Source organism: Thunnus thynnus, chromosome 2 (assembly GCF_963924715.1).
Source record: "Thunnus thynnus chromosome 2, fThuThy2.1, whole genome shotgun sequence".
In the NCBI taxonomy this organism is placed as follows: domain Eukaryota; kingdom Metazoa; phylum Chordata; class Actinopteri; order Scombriformes; family Scombridae; genus Thunnus; species Thunnus thynnus.
The window spans coordinates 39778416-39796567 of NC_089518.1; the positions used below are offsets into that span (position 1 = coordinate 39778416).

At 40.9% G+C, this 18152-nt stretch overlaps 1 protein-coding gene across 3 annotated transcripts in view; it reads left to right on the forward strand.

Annotated features, from left to right (window-relative positions):
• Window positions 1-990: 990 nt before the first annotated feature.
• LOC137170926 (far upstream element-binding protein 3-like) overlaps window positions 991-18152 on the forward strand; it is a 30125-nt gene continuing 12963 nt past the window's right edge. The window contains exons 1-12 of one of the 3 annotated variants that reach the window (XM_067574596.1): window positions 991-1133; window positions 6744-6852; window positions 10267-10300; window positions 10563-10609; window positions 11451-11522; window positions 11875-11932; window positions 12043-12205; window positions 14404-14502; window positions 14615-14716; window positions 14801-14903; window positions 17214-17314; window positions 17402-17540. In XM_067574596.1, coding sequence (XP_067430697.1) covers window positions 1041-1133; window positions 6744-6852; window positions 10267-10300; window positions 10563-10609; window positions 11451-11522; window positions 11875-11932; window positions 12043-12205; window positions 14404-14502; window positions 14615-14716; window positions 14801-14903; window positions 17214-17314; window positions 17402-17540 — 1120 coding nt within the window. In that variant the 5' untranslated portion in view covers window positions 991-1040. Of the gene's footprint in view, window positions 1134-6743; window positions 6853-10266; window positions 10301-10562; window positions 10610-11450; window positions 11523-11874; window positions 11933-12042; window positions 12206-14403; window positions 14503-14614; window positions 14904-17213; window positions 17315-17401; window positions 17541-18152 lie in introns of all 3 variants that reach the window. The other 2 variants (XM_067574577.1, XM_067574586.1) reach the window with 2 other exon arrangements.

Consider the following 18152-nt stretch of genomic DNA (forward strand, 5'->3'; position numbering starts at 1 on the left):
GAAGTACAACACATCACCACAGTTTAAAAAATAAAATATAATAATAATAGAATATATTATTATCAATAACAACATAAATCCCAGAAAAATGGGAACAAACTAGAAATGATTAAACAAAAATAAATGAATAAGTAAATACATATATAAAGGAATCAATAAAAATTAAACAAAAATAAATGAATAAGTAAATAAATATATGAAGGAATTAATAAAAATTAAACAAAAATACTTTTACAATTCATTTAAAATTAAATAACTACAATGACGCATTATAACATATATTATTTATATAGTAAGACTCATATTCAATCACCTGTTTTTAATGCTTTAATGAACAGTAAACTTACAAACAACAGTACGTCAACCATGGTATTAAAAACCTGAGAAAACAAACAAAAGTAAAAAACAAAACAAACCCGTACAAAAACTATTAAAAATAAGAAAATTAGTGTATATATACATAAATTGTAAATAATACACGTAACAAATAAAGTTAAAAAAGATAAATTAACATAAATTGGTCAATTTAACTGAAAGGTTATTACATTCAGAGTCTAATCATTTGTAAAATTGATATTCAATCACTTCTATATGAATAAATACAATAAGTCCAATCTGTTTTACAACATTTACAACAATTAAAAATGAACACCAAATCAAGCGCATACCCATTCACACAAAAAATAATAATGATAAAAAAATAGAAATAAAAATAAAGAGTTGAACATCAGTTGTCCAGCTGCACGCTGCTGAGAAAAGCCACAGTAGTGATTCAGTGATCTCAGGTCAAAGTCAATTAAACAAGATTAATTTCACAATCCATTTAAAAATTAAATAAACAACTAAATGACTCATTATAACAGACTTTGTTTCCATAGTAAGACTCATTGAATGTCTCGTCACTGAACTCTACTTCCTCATGGTTTCTGAAACTGTGAGCAGAGTGAGGCCTCTCGCCTCTCACTGCTCTCTGACGGCAGCTTCAGCACAGCTAGCAGCGCGAGCTAATCCGGCTAAAAGCTAACGGCTAACGGCTAGCTATGATGGCGGAGCTGGTGCAGGGACAGGCCTCGATGAGCCAGCCGGGGCTGAAGTCAGACGGCCTGGCCGACGTGTTACAGAGGGCCCGGCAGGTAACAACTACACTGGGGCTCACTGGGGCTCGCTCCGGGCCGAACCGGGCCGTTTAGACCGAGCCAAAGCACTTTTATTCGGATTCGCTCGTGTTGAGCTGCTGCTACTAACTTCTGCTCCGTCAACACACACACACACACACATACACACACACAGAGACACACACACTCACACACACACACACACTCACACAGGCTAACATGCTAACGGGCTCGGAAAGCTGTCCGGAGTTGGACTTGTTGTGGCCGGTTTTTGCGCACTTTGTCCGGGCTGACACGGTCCGGGAGTTAGTTTGGGGGAGTTTGTGGAGCTGTCACCCGGAGGGGAGCGCGGTGGGACCGGGGGGGAAGGTGGAGGAGTGGTGGGGGGGTGGGGGGGCAGGACAGAAGTTTTGCCACACGTGTCACTGAGGGGAGACAACCTGTTGGGCTGCGAGGCAGAAACACGGTGAAAAAGCAGCGAGCAGAACACAAACTCACGACTTGTTCCTCTGCTTTAATCTGCCACTAACCGTCCCCAGCAGGCCGGGGGGAGAGGAGAGTTCAGACTGAGTGTAAAGCCTCATCCAGCAGCTAATGAGAGTTGCCCCCCCACCCCTCCTCCCCTCCCTCCTTATAGGCTGCTGTTTACTGTAAGTTGGTTAGAAACTAGGCTGGCGTTATGCAACAGCTCCACGGCCATATACAGCCGGCTGGAGGTGTGTCTGCCTCGTATAGACACCCAGAGGACATTTACCCTCCTCACGGTGTTCCTGGTCTGTGTGGAGGAGATGTGCCGGTAAACCGTTTCTACCGCACACCGCGATCCAACATGCTGATGGGATCAATACTGTCATTATATTTACCAGTAGAGCTGCCCACCACCAGAGATCCTCCTGGGTGACAAGTAGTTGTTAGTTTAAGCCGTAAGTCGACTAGTCGGTGCACTTTTATGTTATTTTAATTATATTTTTGGGGGCATCAGAAAATGTTTTGCATCCCAGAGCTGAAAAACAACATTATAAGTAACATTATTAACACTGTTGTACATTACAGAGAAATAAAAAACTATAATAATGAGCGCATGCACAAAGTGAGGTCGGTTTCCTGTTTCAGTCCTGTGGGTCAGATCGTTCCGTTAAATCTCTGGTTTTAGGCGGCGTCCCTGCAGGAAAGTGCCGAAGCAAACAGATATTTCCAGAAGAACAGCCGACCTGGTCGCTGACTGAGTGATGAAGTTACTACTGGTCGGCCAGGCCGCCTTCGGCCAGTAGTAACTTCTGATACTAATTTATTTACCCTTTTAAACATGAATTTAAGTGTTTACAGCCAGCAGATATAACTTACTACAAAGTTCTCACACTCCAGGAATAAACTCCAGTTGATCAGTTTCATCTGGAGAGAAAATCAGTCTCAGAGACACTGAGCTGCATTTAAAGTGGTTTCCAGTCAGCTGTCTTCAACTCTGACCAGTTTGCTTCTGTTCACAGAGTTTAAACAGTTTGTGATCAGAGAGAACAACAGTGTGAAGTCATTTAACTGTATTTTAGCACTAATAGGATTTCAGGAAACGTCGATTATTGTGATAATACCGTTTACGTTTTCATTTACGATAATCATAGCGTGCAAATTTGACACCAGCACACAGACACCTGGATCCATCCCTGATTTACATGATTCAAGTTCATGACATTCAAACCACGTGTGTGACATGAAACTGAAATATTTGCACATCGTATGAATCACTGAGGTTATTGCAGCTCACATCCAGCTGAGAAACTACAGCGTCTACATTACTAACTAACGTCTTTTACACAGTCGCCTTTAATGTTTAATTTACAAACTGTTCTTCTAGTTCAGCAGTGTGTGAGATGGTCTCATCAGTCTCATGTCTGTGTTCAGAGCAGAGCTGGAGTCAGGACGTGGTTAGCCTAGCTTAGCACAAACACTGGAAGCAGGTGGAAACTGTTAGCATGGCTCAGTCCAAATCCACTGAGGACCAAACATGTAGATCAGTGTTTCCTACAGTCCAAGACGACGTCCTCAACACAAAGATCTTCAGTTTACTGTCACAGAGGACTAAAAAAACAGAAAATATTCACATTTAAGAAGCTGGAATAGAATTTTTAAAGAGAATTTTAGTATTTTTTTCTGAAAAAAATGACTCTTAACGATTAATCGATTAAACAATTAAGTAATTGGTGATTAATTTTCTGTCAGTAGCTGTAGTTTCATGTGATTATTTTTACAGAGTTGGTGCTCTGCATCTTTTACATTTACTAATAATAACTAATAAGATCAATAATGATTGTGTTGTGTTCAGTGTCCCCATAAACCACCACAGTCAGAGTTTCCTGCGGTCACATGACAAAAGTGGGGAAAAAAAAGTCTCTTAATTGATTGACTTTGTAACAATTATGATTTGGTCATTTATCAGTAAAAACTAACATTCAACTACAACATCCCCCATGAGTCTCAACCACAGAGACTCAGATGTTATTGTTGATACTCGTTTATGTCAGAAAACCTCAGACAGACGTTTTCTACCCGTCTACTCGATAATGAGAGACTCTGATGGTAAAATTGTTATTTAACAATCCGGGTTATAACACGAATGTTATAGAAATTATAGAAACAATTCATTAGCCCAAATGTTTCAGGGGAAATGAAAAGGTGTAAACATAATATATAGTTTCTACCCAACGTTCAGAGATTTTTTTAGCCTTCAGTGTGACTGAAAAGAAAAGACGACAAACATTTAAAATGTTTATTGCTGCAAGACGACGACTGAAGAGAACAATCTTTCTAACAAATGCCAAAAAAACCTGATCATAACATCCAGAGAATATAATAATATATATATAATATATTCAGGGGAAACACAGCAGAGAGCATGTTTTAATCAGTTTTAATTAGTGAGGAAATAGTGCAAAATCACAATGATTAATCAGTAAACAGGAAGTTAATCTGCAACTATTACGATCAGCAAATAATTTTGTAATTTTTTTAAGAGAAAATGCCAAAAAATTCGATGTTTTAGCTTCTCAGATGTAAAGATTTCAAGCTTTTCAGCGTCATATATGATCATAAACTGAATATCTTTGATTTTGGAACATCTGAAGACGTCAACATGAACTTCTTCACTGTTCTGATATTTTATAGATGAAGCAATTAATTGAGAAAATAATCGTTAGATTAATCGACAATGACAATAATTGTTAGTTGCAGCCTTAAAACACTCATCAGTAACTATATTTATAAGGAGAAGAGATGTCATTCAGATTGATTGATTGATTGATGAGTCAGAGCAGCGTCACAACGTCAGGAAAGAAAACCTTCAGTGTTTTTACAGGATGGGAGAAGTTGAGACTCACAGATTTAGAGCTCCAATAATTAATCGATTGACAGGAAATTAATCTGCAACTATTTTGATAATTGAATCACAATTTAAGGCTTTTCTTTGTCATTCATGACAGTAAAATTAATATTTTGGGGATTTGAGCTGTTTGACATAACAAGACGTCACTTTGACTCTCGGAAATTATAAAGATCATTTTTCTTGATTTTCTGATATTTTATAGACAAAACGATGAAACAAGATAAATCGATGAGGGAGCGTAATGATTAGTTGCAGCCGTAGTGTGATTGTCAGACACCAGACTTTGATTGTGTTTTGCTCGTCGTTGTCAAACGTTGTATTTATTTATATGACATGACGTCCTGTCGTCTCTTCCTGTGTTTGTCACAGTTGTGCAGACTCAGAGAGATTTCTTCATGTAACTTAATGGCAGGAGATCAATGAGCCAGGACTGAAGATAACGATTTCTAACATGATTGATTGCAGTCCTGTTGTGTCATCAGAGTGAGTCTGCAGGTGTGAACAGGTGTGAACTAGGCCGACCCATAAAGCAGCTGATATTAACTCAGATATATCGTATCATCTCAGCGTACATGTTGGCTGATAAATGACGAGAGAAGTACAGGAATGCCAAAGATGTGTTTTGGAACAATGTCGCTGTTCTCAGGCTGCTAATAATCGTTATTTTATTAATGGTTTAAAAATCATAAACATTTCTTCAAATAATCACATTTGAGAAACTGCAACCAGTTTGTTTTGTTTTGGAAATGTTGCTTTAAAGGACTCATATTCTGCACGTTTCCAGCTCTATATTCTGAGGCTCTACTGGAATATCTTTGCATGATTTCCAGTTAAAAACTCCTTATTGATCTTCTACTGGTCCTTTATGCAGCCCCTCAGTTCAGCCTCTGTCTGAAACAGGCCGTTTTAGCTCCTGTCTCTTTAAGGCCCCGCCTCCTGATGAGCCCACTCTGTTCTGATTGGTCAGCTTCAGGAAGCTTCCTCCGGCTCCGGAGGCTACGTAAACAAACTATAGTAGCAGGATTTCACTTCTTTTTCTCCTTCTTTACTCCAAATGTCAACTTCTCAAATACATCCGTACATGTTGGAGCTGAACAACACATGGAAACACCTTAGCAACCACCTTAGCAACCACCTTAGCAACCAAGGCTATAAAGCGGAGGGACATTTATGAGCAGGTGCGACCAGCCAAGTCAAGTTTTGGAGCTTTGACCATGTTTAACATCTGACATCAGAGCAGGAAATAAATAACAGAAAACCACAAAAAGCTGAATATGTCCCTTATTTAAAAATGACTAAAACGCTTATTCGATTGTGAAAATAGTGGCTGATTAATGTTGTTGATCGATTGATCGTTGCAGGTCTACACTGTTCTATAGTTTGTCCTCCACAGTTTAGTTTTCAGCTGTAAAACATCTAAATGTGAATGTTTGTTGACTTCATGTCTTTCTGCTGCTCTCCTCTTTATCATGAAGACGCTCAAGGTCACATCCTCCCTGCCTCTTCGTGTGTGTGTGTGTGTGTGTGTGTGTGTGTGTGTGTGTGTGTGTGTGTTGGCAGTATCTCAGTGTGTTCTCCAGTCAAGGTGAGGTCAGCTAGTTGCTACAAGCTAATAGCTGTGAATGGGTTGTAGTGCCATTGACTCAGTGCAGTAAACAGACAGACAAGAAAAACCTGAACAGCCCTGAAAAAACACATCTGCCAGAACACGCGAGACGCCGATAACTGGAGCTGAAACATGAAAACATCACAGATTTCCAGCAGCTTCGTGACATTTCTGTCAGTTCTCAGGATGAAAGAGGGAGGGTTCTTCCCAAAGCTGCCATTTTGAAAAAGAAGCAACATAAGCTGTGATCAATCAAAGTCAAAGGGCTTAATTGGCACGAACGTCATAGACACCTACCGTCATGTATGTAATAAATACCAATACTGTCCCTTTTACTACTAAATACATTTTTAAAAAGCATCCGTTACTTCTGTAATAAACTATCACTCTGTTTTTATTGTTGCTCTGTTTAAAACTTCAGAAGGCATTTCTTTGTAACGGCTCAGTAATGACTGGTGTAGGACTCAACACAAAGTTTAGGAACTGGACTTGTTGGTCTTGACTCAGGACTTGAGGCTTGAGGTTTGTGTGTGACTTACAGAACAGAAATAGTTCCCTTCTGGTTCTCACTGTTTGCACTGTTTCCTGTTTCTCTGAGCTACGTTCTGGTGTTACAGCTGTTTTTGTTTCTGTCTGTTTGTTTCAGATGGTGGGTAAGATGGGCGGAGAAGCCATGTCCCACCTCAACAGCTCCTCAGGAAGTGTGGAACCCTCGCTGTACTACCCCGGCCAGAAACGCCCCGGAGAGGACGGAGGTGAGGAAGGGGAACCTTAAACTGAGCTACGACCTTTAACCTGACCTAGAACCTTTAACCTGACCTAGAACCTTACACCTGACCTAGAACCTTAAACCTGACCTAGAACCTTAAACCTGACCTAGAACCTTTAACCTGACCTAGTACCTTTAACCTGAGCCAGAGCCCTTAACCTGAGCCAGAGCCTTTAACCAGAGCTAGAACCTTAACCTGAGCCAGAGCCCTTAACCTGAGCCAGAGCCTTTAACCAGAGCTAGAACCTTAACCTGAGCTAGAACCTTAACCTGAGGTAGGACCTTTAACCTGACCTAGGACCTTTAACCTGACCTAGGACCTTTAACCTGAGCTAGAACCTTTAACCTGAGCTAGAACCTTTAACCTGAGCTAGAACCTAAACCTGAGCTAGAACCTTAACCTGAGCTAGGACCTTTAACCTGAGCTAGAGCCTTTAACCTGAGCTAGAACCTTTAACCTGAGCTAGAACCTTTAACCTGAGCTAGGACCTTTAACCTGAGCTAGAACCTTTAACCAGAGCTAGAACCTTAACCTGAGCTAGAACCTTAACCTGAGGTAGGACCTTTAACCTGAGGTAGGACCTTTAACCTGAGCTAGAACCTAAACCTGAGCTAGAACCTTAACCTGAGCTAGGACCTTTAACCTGAGCTAGGACCTTTAACCTGAGCTAGGACCTTTAAGCTGAGCTAGAACCTTAAGCTGAGCTAGAACCTTAACCTAAGTTAGAACCTTAACCTGAGCTAGGACCTTTAACCTGAGATAGGACCTTTAACCTGAGCTAGGACCTTAAGCAGAGCTAGAACCTAAACCGGAGCTAGAACCTAAACCGGAGCTAGGACCTTAAGCAGAGCTAGAACCTAAACCGGAGCTAGAACCTAAACCTGAGCTAGAACCTTAAGCAGAGCTAGAACCTAAACCTGAGCTAGAACCTAAACCTGAGCTAGAACCTTAAGCAGAGCTAGAACCTAAACCTGAGCTAGAACCTAAACCTGAGTTAGAACCTTAACCTGAGCTAGGACCTTTAACCTGAGCTAGGACCTTTAACCTGAGCTAGGACCTTAAGCAGAGCTAGAACCTTAACCTGAGTTAGAACCTTAACCTGAGCTAGGACCTTAACCTGAGCTAGAACCTAAACCTGAGCTAGAACCTAAACCTGAGCTAGAACCTTAAGCAGAGCTAGAACCTAAACCTGAGCTAGAACCTTAAGCAGAGCTAGAACCTTAAGCAGAGCTAGAACCTTAACCTGAGCTAGGACCTTTAACCTGAGCTAGGACCTTTAACCTGAGCTAGAACCTTTTACCAGAGCTAGAACCTTAACCTAAGCTAGGACCTTTAACCTGAGCTAGAACCTAAACCTGAGCTAGAACCTTAAGCAGAGCTAGAACCTTAAGCAGAGCTAGAACCTTAACCTGAGCTAGAACCTAAACCTGAGCTAGAACCTTAAGCAGAGCTAGAACCTTAAGCAGAGCTAGAACCTTAACCTGAGCTAGAACCTTAACCTGAGCTAGAACCTAAACCTGAGCTAGAACCTTAAGCAGAGCTAGAACCTTAACCTGAGCTAGGACCTTTAACCTGAGCTAGGACCTTTTACCAGAGCTAGAACCTTTAACCTGAGCTAGGACCTTTACCCTAAGCTAGGACCTTTAACCTGAGCTAGAACCTTAAGCAGAGCTAGAACCTTTAAGCAGAGCTAGGACCTTTAACCAGAGCTAGGACCTTAACCAGAGCTAGAACCTTTAAGCAGAGCTAGAACCTTTAAGCAGAGCTAGGACCTTAACCAGAGCTAGGACCTTTAACCTGAGCTAGAACCTAAACCTGAGCTAGAACCTTTAAGCAGAGCTAGGACCTTTAACCAGAGCTAGGTACTGTAACCCGAGCTACAGCTTGCCACAGGGAACCTTTTATTTGATCTAGATCCATTTCTTAAACTGAAAGCCTGACCTAGAACCTTTTCATTTGACCAGGAGCTTTTAACTTGGGCCAGAACCTTTTCATCTGATCTAGAACCTTCTACTTAAATAAAACCTTTTCTCCTCTAACCTACAATGTTTAACCTGAGCTGGACCTGTAGACCTAATTTAGAGCCTTTCCATCTGACCTAAACCCTTCAGCTGAGCTAGAACCTTTTCCCCAGAACCAGAACTTTTATCCCACAGTAGAACCTTGTCACATGACCTAGCACCTACAAACTGAGGTAGAACCATCTATCTTGAGGCTTTTTACCCGACTTAGAGTCCATAAAGAACTGAATATACATTTTTCATCAGCTTTTTTAGTTTTAGTTAAATATAATTTATTTTAGATGATTTTGGTTTCACATTTAAACTCTAAATTTATTCAGATAAAATAATTTCAGGTGAGATGAGTGTTTTTTTTTCCTGCTGTAGAGAAAGTCAGACTCTCTGTGACTCGTACGACAGGTTTGAACTTGTGAATTTCATTCAAACCTCCAGAAACAAATTCTCTTCAATCACTGTCACTGAATAATGAATCTGGTTGTACAAGTGCTTCTTACACAAGGCCTTTTGTCAGTTTGGGTCTGCGTGTGGAATTTATTCACAAAAAGAAAATATAGGGTTGTGAAGTGTGAAGAACAGCTGGTTCCAGAAGTGTTTTTCCTCATTCTGTATTCTTATTTCAGATATTTCTTTAATTGATCTCCTGGATGTTATTGAACATAGAAACTGATGACTCTCCTGGTTAACGTGACGATCCTGCACGTTTATATTCTGACACCAGTTCACATCATTTACACTTCGTTTCAGATGAATCACATTTTGTCTGTGATTCAGGCAGACAGCTAATAATACTACAGTACCCATGAGCCTCGGCTGCCGTTGCTATGGAGAAGAAGCCGGTCAGAGCATTATAACTCAAAACGCTCCGTCACTGAAGGTGTGAACGAAACATGTCGCCATGGTTACCGAATTCACTCAAAGTGACCCAGAAAGTTTTCTCAACATCGTAATCTTTAGCTTCTGCCGGCCGTTAGCAGCCCATGTGACCAAATTCTAAGCTCTGATTGGCTGTTTGTTGCTGAAATGCACCGTAGGAGTCGTATATCTAACTTCTACCCTGAAATCTTTCTGTCCACAGGCTCGTAGCTTCAACTCTTCATCAAAGATTCAGATGTTTTCTAACACAGAACGTTTCCATCTGAACGTAAATTTCAGAAAATCGATAAAAGAAAAATGTGAATTGTTTGTTTCCATCCACGACTGTTTAGTGAATATGAATATTTGAGCTCATCTCAGTAAACAGTTGGTGCTGATTCTCCTGTCGACTGATGTAATGAACAGAACGACAGTTCTGCTGCTGCTAATAAAAATACAAGTGTTCGTCTCCATCAGATCACTAATACTGGTGCATTCATGTCTAATCTCTGCCTCTCTCTCTCAGTAGGTAACCAACTAGCAGCCATGGGGCATCAAAGGTACGACCAGCAGTTTGTATTGATTACACACACACACACACACACACACACACACACACACACACACACAGCAGGGCAGCTCAGATAATGACGTGTGTTCAGCATCATACTCTGGTTTGCTAATAGACATGAATGTGTGTGTGGAGGTGTAACAGTAGAAAAGTGTTATAGATCTGTCTTCCTACAGTCTGCATCAACATAATCACTTATTGACACACACATGTGATCAGGATGTTAAAGTGTGTGTGTGTGTGTGTTGCAGGGTAATCACAGAGGATTACAAGGTCCCCGACAGGATGGTGGGCTTCAGTAAGTATGACCTCTGACCTCTCACTCCTTCCTGCTGGTCCGTCCAATCAGATGAAGATGAAACGGTCAGGATGGATCTGGATCTGTTCATTTTAAATAATTTATGCCTTTCATATCATTTTTTTTTTGGGTTACATCTAATCCAGAAACTGAGTCAGAACCTCTAAATCTGAACTAGAACCTTTAAATCTGATCTAGAACCTCTAAATCTGATCTAGAACCTCTAAATCTGAACTAGAACCTTTAAATCTGATCTAGAACCTTTAAATCTGAACTAGAACCTTTAAATCTGAACTAGAACCTTTAAATCTGATCTAGAACCTCTAAATCTGAACTAGAACCTCTAAATCTGATCTAGAACCTTTAAATCTGAACTAGAACCTTTAAATCTGATCTAGAACCTTTAAATCTGAACTAGAACCTTTAAATCTGATCTAGAACCTTTAAATCTGATCTAGAACCTCTAAATCTGAACTAGAACCTCTAAATCTGATCTAGAACCTTTAAATCTGAACTAGAACCTTTAAATCTGATCTAGAACCTTTAAATCTGAACTAGAACCTTTAAATCTGATCTAGAACCTCTAAATCTGATCTAGAACCTTTAAATCTGAACTAGAACCTTTAAATCTGATCTAGAACCTCTAAATCTGATCTAGAACCTTTAAATCTGATCTAGAACCTTTAAATCTGATCTGGAACCTTTTCCCCAAGAACTAGAAGTGAACACTGCAATATTTAAATTGTTTTTTTTTAGAATTTACAGCATTTCCACTCAGGTTTTTTATGCATAAATGAGATATTTAGATTGAACAGAAATGAAATGTGTCTGTGTGCTCCAGTTATCGGTAGAGGAGGTGAACAGATCACCAGGATCCAGCTGGAGTCTGGCTGCAAGATCCAGATTGCTGCAGGTGAGTCTCTCTCTATATATTTATTTTTTTAAATATGTAAAAGTAAAATGATTTGGCTGTACGACTGCTCCTGCTGCTTCTGTTCTCTGATTGGATTCTTGTTCTGAAAGTGTAAAGTTGGACACAGTTTAACCAGAAACAGCAGAAGGAGCAGCTGGTTGTGTCTCACAGAAACAAGCAGGCAGCGTGTTGAAATACTGAAGGTAAACAGTTGAAACCCTTTGTGCCAAACATGTGAATGACCGTGTTTGTACTTGTGTGTGTGTGTGTGTGTGTGTGTGTGTGTGTGTGTGTGTGTGTGTGTGTGTGTGTGTGTGTGTGTGTGTGTGTGTGTGTGTGTGTGTGTGTGCAGACAGCGGAGGTCTGATGGAGCGGCCGTGTTCTCTGACTGGAACTCCAGAGAGCATCGAGTGAGTCTCCTCTGATGATGTCACATCACCTGATGATGTCACACCCTCACCTCCACCTGCTGCTCACTGTGTGTGTGTGTGTGTGTGTGTGTGTGTGTGTGTGTTTACAGACAAGCTAAGCGGCTGCTGGTCCAGATTGTGGATCGCTGCAGGAACGGTCCAGGTTTCCACGGCGATGGGGAGGGCGGCGCTTCGGTGCAGGAGATGCTGATCCCAGCCAGTAAGGTGGGGCTTGTGATTGGTCGAGGAGGAGACACCATCAAGCAGCTGCAGGTAGAGTGTCTGACAGTGTTCTGTGTTTTGATTGGCTGTTAGCAGGATGCAGCTTTGTCATTCGCTGCCCACACACGCTGTAAGTGTGTGCAGTGTGTTTAATTGGGGTTTTAGGTGAAATAGAGCTGAAGACAAACCAATAAATAAAATCTAAATTAAATAAACTCAAAATGCGTTTGGTTTATTGTTCCTTCAGTTGGATGTTTGTGCAGAGTTTCATTTCATTTCATTTTTCATTTTTCTTTAGTTTTTAGCAGGAAAAAGCAGAGCCGTATAAAACCAGTACCAGCTGTGGGTTTGACTTTCCTGCCGTCCCACAGTGAAGACAAAACCAATAAAAATGTAAAACAATACAAGCAGATGATAAAAGTTAAGTTAGACAAAGAATATTCTTTGTGTATACGGGCTGAAACCTATTTTTAAGAGTAGAATACAAGTTCGACTGATTCAGAGGGAACAGTAAGTTGATTATTGAGATGTTTGTTCAGGAAAATGATCTTAAACCACAGTTGTTATTAAAAGCGGGTATTGGCTTCAGCTCATTTCTAATAGCTCTGGTTCTTTATTGAGTTACGTCTTGGCAAAATAGAACAAAGAGAAAAAGGAGGAAGATGACAGTATAGTTGATAGTGAAATTAATACCACTGAGTTCTCTGTAATTATGAGAATTTGGTGATTTAGACGGTTGAAGTGCTGCACAGCAGTGATGTTGCTTCAAACAGTTCTGAGGTTGCAAAAAAACCAAATCAGGAGACAGCAGGACATTATTGAAAGTACGATGGCTGAAGATACGTGATAGAAACAGGAAGTGTAAAACATGGTCTGATCTGACTGTAAGCATGTTTTCTCTCTCTCTCAGTGATTGTTGGTTTGAAGCAGGTTGAAGTATTTGATTATGATAAAATGATATTTTGGCCTTTCACAGCGATGCCACAATTTTATTTCTGTGGATCTTCAGGACTGAGAGCTTTAAAAATGTCATGCTGTCAGTATTTATCTATCTGGACTGACCAGACTGAACTCTGTGCTCCTAATTACAGCTGCTTGACATCACACAATATATACTCTGGTTATCTACTGATAGTTCAGAGCTCCAATCGATCAGCCTCATTTGTGTATGAAATGTTCTAAGTTGTGTCTTTTAGGGGTTTTAATTGTTTTCCTGGTAGTAAATACAAGAGAATGGTCAGATAAGGCTGTATGGATGACCGTGATTGATCCGTGAATATCAGATCCAAAACTGAGCATCTTGTATTTCCAGTTCTATCTGATCTGTGATGCAGACCTTTAAAGGTTTGGAGGACTTATCATTCCAGTCTCAGTTCATGTCACCCAGTTTAAGACGATTAAACCCACATTACACATCCACAGCGGTCCGTGTCTCCTCCGTCCAGAGCTGAGTTCAACAGGATTATAGAATAAATTATATGTTTCTCCTGTGAATTAATAAAACAGAAATTCACGTGCTTTTCCTGTTTTCGTCTTCAAATCGGCAGTTGGGATAGAAATTAAACCGAAACCAGAAAACAACTTGTTCTTCACTTATATTGTTTTATCTATATTATCCGCCCCTACTGCATCTCTACAAAAACACTGTCATTGACTGTGCTCGCTATAGATAGATAGATAGATAGATAGATATAGATATAGATATAGATATAGATAGATAGATAGATAGATATAGATATAGATAGATAGATAGATAGATAGATAGATATAGATAGATAGATAGATAGATAGATAGATAGATAGATAATCAATGAAGTTACGCTGCTGTGCCTGGTGCGTAAATGAGCACAGCATCTGTCTTAATGGGGTGATCGCTGCATGTATTTAATAATCCTTCCTCAACCAGGAAACACTGTCAATTAACATGAATTAATATTAGATCCTAACTGGTCCTGTTTGCATGTCTGGAGATTTGAATAATAATCAATGATGTTACGCTGCTTTCTGTTTCCCTGTTGAGCTGCAGTGGAAGGATCAGAACAAAATGATATTGATGTGATATTAAATACTTGCAGGATCACCGACAGTAAGAGAGACTCTGTGCGTATTTACGCACCAGGCACAGCAGCGTCACTTTATTATTTAAATCACCAGACACGCGTTTATCCTGTTATCAAACGAGTCGAACAGACCCACAGCCGTAGAGTCATACTCATAGTCAGTAATATACGTGTGTGTTTGTGTGTTAGGAGCGGGCAGGGGTGAAGATGATGATGATCCAGGATGGTCCGATGCCGACAGGAGCTGACAAACCTCTTCGTATCTCTGGAGACCCATACAAAGTGCAGGTACTTCGACGTTTATGCTCTATACCTGTGAGGACCTTCACCGACGTAATACGTTCTCAAAACCACATCATACATCTGACACGGACTCTGGTCACCTCGTCTCCTCTTTCAGGCAGCGAGGGAGTTGGTGTTGGAGGTGATCCGGGAGAAGGACGGAGATTTCAGGTCGGGACGCAACGACTTCACCGCCCGACTGGGAGGAACCAGCCTGGATGTACGACTCACAAAACAAACGCACCTTAAATCTGTGTTTTTAGGAGGAAGATTCAGGTCTGATCTGTCTCCGTTCTCTCTCCAGGTTCCAGTTCCCAGGTTTGCTGTCGGCATCGTGATCGGCCGGAACGGAGAAATGATTAAGAAGATCCAGAATGACGCAGGAGTCCGAATCCAGTTTAAAGCAGGTCTGTTTACACCAGGATAATCCAGTTTAACTGTTCTGTTAACACCAGTATAATCCAGTTTAAAACTGGCTTTTTTACACCAATGTAACACAGATTAAAATTAAAGCTGCAAGCAGCGTTGGTCGGGACCTCGCACTCTGGCCTGTCGGGATCAGATCATTTTGCTTTTTAAAAATGAGCAATATTTCTTACAGGTGTGGTGTGCTTTTATTTTGAAAGTTTGATTGACATGTGTACTGTCAGGTGTGTAGAGACAATAAGTAACTGCAGCTGGACACAGAAAAATACTGTGTGTGAGTGAACCCACACCTTTTTGAACATTTACTGCTTCCACATAATTTTAGATACAAACTTCATTTGACCTTTAAATGAGTCACGAGACTTTGACCTACAAATCTTGAATTTACATGTTTTTTCTATCTTTTATTGTTTTTGAGATATTAGAGTGTGAGTTTTAAAGTCTTTTCTTGCTCCTCCTGTGATTTTATAATGAGTGTGTATTGCGGAATGTTTCACAGCACTGAGGGAGTGACATCACCAGGAGCAGTTGGAGAGGAGGATTTTAGAGTACGCTTCTGGTGAAATCTCCTCATAAATCCCATGACTTTGGCTAAATCTTACATTAAAAATCATATTTCAGTTGGAAATTTCATGGCGAATCCATTGATACAGGTTTGAAAGTGGTCAGACTTATAGTTTAGACATCAGAAGCCTCTGTTTGACACAAAGTTCATGCCCATAGATTGCCTCCCCATTGGTTTACATTGTAAGGGTGATGTGGCACTGCAACTTTCAGGGCTTATAAAATCCAAACTGTTCGAGTTATTACAAAGTTTTTAACAACTTTTTTCAGCATAGTGTGATAAGTCATGTATTAAAGTTTGAAGCAGATACCATTAACGCCCTCGGAGGAGATAGTGTTTGTTCGGGGTCCAAAATTGGGTCAAAGTCTTATTTTGAAATTGAGATCGCGGACTTCCTGTTGGATTAGGGGTGTCAGTGTATGATTTGTAGGTCTTGATGAGACGAATAATTGAGTTTTGGTTTGATCTCTCTACGACATTCCTACGGGCCGTGGCGGCCATTTCAGTTACATAGGTGGCGCTAGAGAGCACATTTTGGCTCTTTAGGGGTTAATTTTTACAATTTATCAAATTTTTCACCAGACCTGATGTGCGTGCCAAATTTGGTGAGTTTTTGAGCATGTTTAGGGGGTCAAATTTAGGGTTTAAGTGGCGTAATAATAAAGAAAGAAAGAGGCGAGGACCCTACTGTTTTACAGTTTTACCTCCTCGGTCCCTAACTAGTATGTCTGTCAGCAGTATCATCCAACTGATCAGTTTACAGAGGGATTATTGAGATTAAAACTAGCCTGTTTAAATTGGTATAATCCAGTTTAAACTGGTGCATTTACACCAGAATAAACCAGTTTAAACTAGTTAATTTACAGCAGTTAGTTATTATTGAGTTTACTACTTGATAGGTTGCATGAAGAGTTGGCATCTCTGGTACAGCTTTAAACTGGTTCCAGTCTTATCTTACTAGTAGATATTTTAATGTCTGTATCAATAATCAGGTGTCTGCTGTGTGGAGTCCCTCAGGGGTCGGTCCTTGGACCCATCTGCTTCCTCTGGGTCATTTGTTCAGCCGTCATGTCGCTGTTATGCAGACGATACACAGATTTATTTTTAATAACCTGAATCAACCGTCCTCCCTCCGTGATTGCTCAGCTGCCACCAAAGATCGGTTGTCTCTTAATTTCCTCGACCTAAACCCTGCCGAGACAGAAGTTCTTTTAATTGGACCTGTTAACTCTGCAGTTTATCAGTTTATTGGTCCATTTCATTCAATTATCAATCCTACCACTAAGTCTTGGTATCGTCTTTGACCAGTACATGACTTTTGACCATCATGTCACTAAACTCGTCCAGTCCTGTTTTCTTCAGCTAAGAAATATCGTAAACATCAGATTTATCTGGTCTAACTGAACTAGAACCAGCCGTAGGTCCAGTGTTAGCCCTGTTCTTGCTTCCCTCCGCTGGCTTCCTGTAAAATACAGAATCAACTACAAGACAAGACCCTGCATGACCTCCAGTAACATCTCTGATCTCCTCCTTCCTCATTCCACTTCCCGACCACTTCGTTCCTCAAATCTCAGCCTTTTATTCTTCCTCTGCTCCTCTGCAGCTTTAGCTCCAACCGTCTGGAATCATCTTCAGCGATCCGTCAGTGTTTTTAAGCGGCTTCTAAAAACTGATCTTTTATAGACGAGCCTTTTACTTACTGACCTCTGACCTCTCTGTCCTCCAGATGATGGCATCAGTCCAGAGCGTGTTGCCATGGTGATGGGTCAGCCGGACCGCTGTCAGCATGCAGTCCACCTCATCAATGAGCTGATTCAGACCGCACAGGTAACACACACAAACACACACACACAGCCGGTTCTAAACATTAATGATTCACACGACTCATCGTTTTGTGTTCGCTTGTTTTTGTAGGAGCGTGACGGTTTTGGCTCGGCCCTGCGGAGCGGGAGGGTCAGAGGTCGTGGTGATTGGACTATGGGCTCTCCCGGTCCTCTACAGGAAGTGACCTACACCATCCCTGCTGACAAGTGTGGCCTGGTCATCGGCAAAGGTAGGGCGGGCACACACACACCGCCGTCTGAGCAGCTGTTATTACAGTCAGAATGAGATCAGATCAGCTGAGTCCACATCTGGAGGTGGTTTGTGATTAGATCAGATGTGTAAAAAAAAATCTGTTAATCTGATCAATACACAAAACTCAACAATAAAATACACACAGAACAACACAAGACACAAAGATTAATAAATAATGATTCATTGACAAGCACCAGATCAGTCATGACCACAAGACTGACTCTTTAAAATCTGTTTCAACTCGAGTATCAAATGATCCCAGTAACGATCCAGCGGGCGTTAGATACCCGACAGGCAGCGTAGAACCCGTTCAACTCGTGTGGCTTCACCTCCTGTAAGAATAAAACCTCGTCACAAACACAAACTGCTGCCTGGATTCACACAGTCCTGTAACCTGCAGCAGGTTATCAGCTGTTATCAAGCAGCAACCTCCAGGCTGTAAAATGAAGCCAAACTGCAGTTCCTTGAACGACCACTTGAGGCTCCAAAGTGAGTCAATCCCCATAGACCCCCATGTTAAAATGTCCAACTTTACAGCAGAAATAAACATGTTTACAGCCTGGTACAAACAACGGTTTTGGTCTCTGTA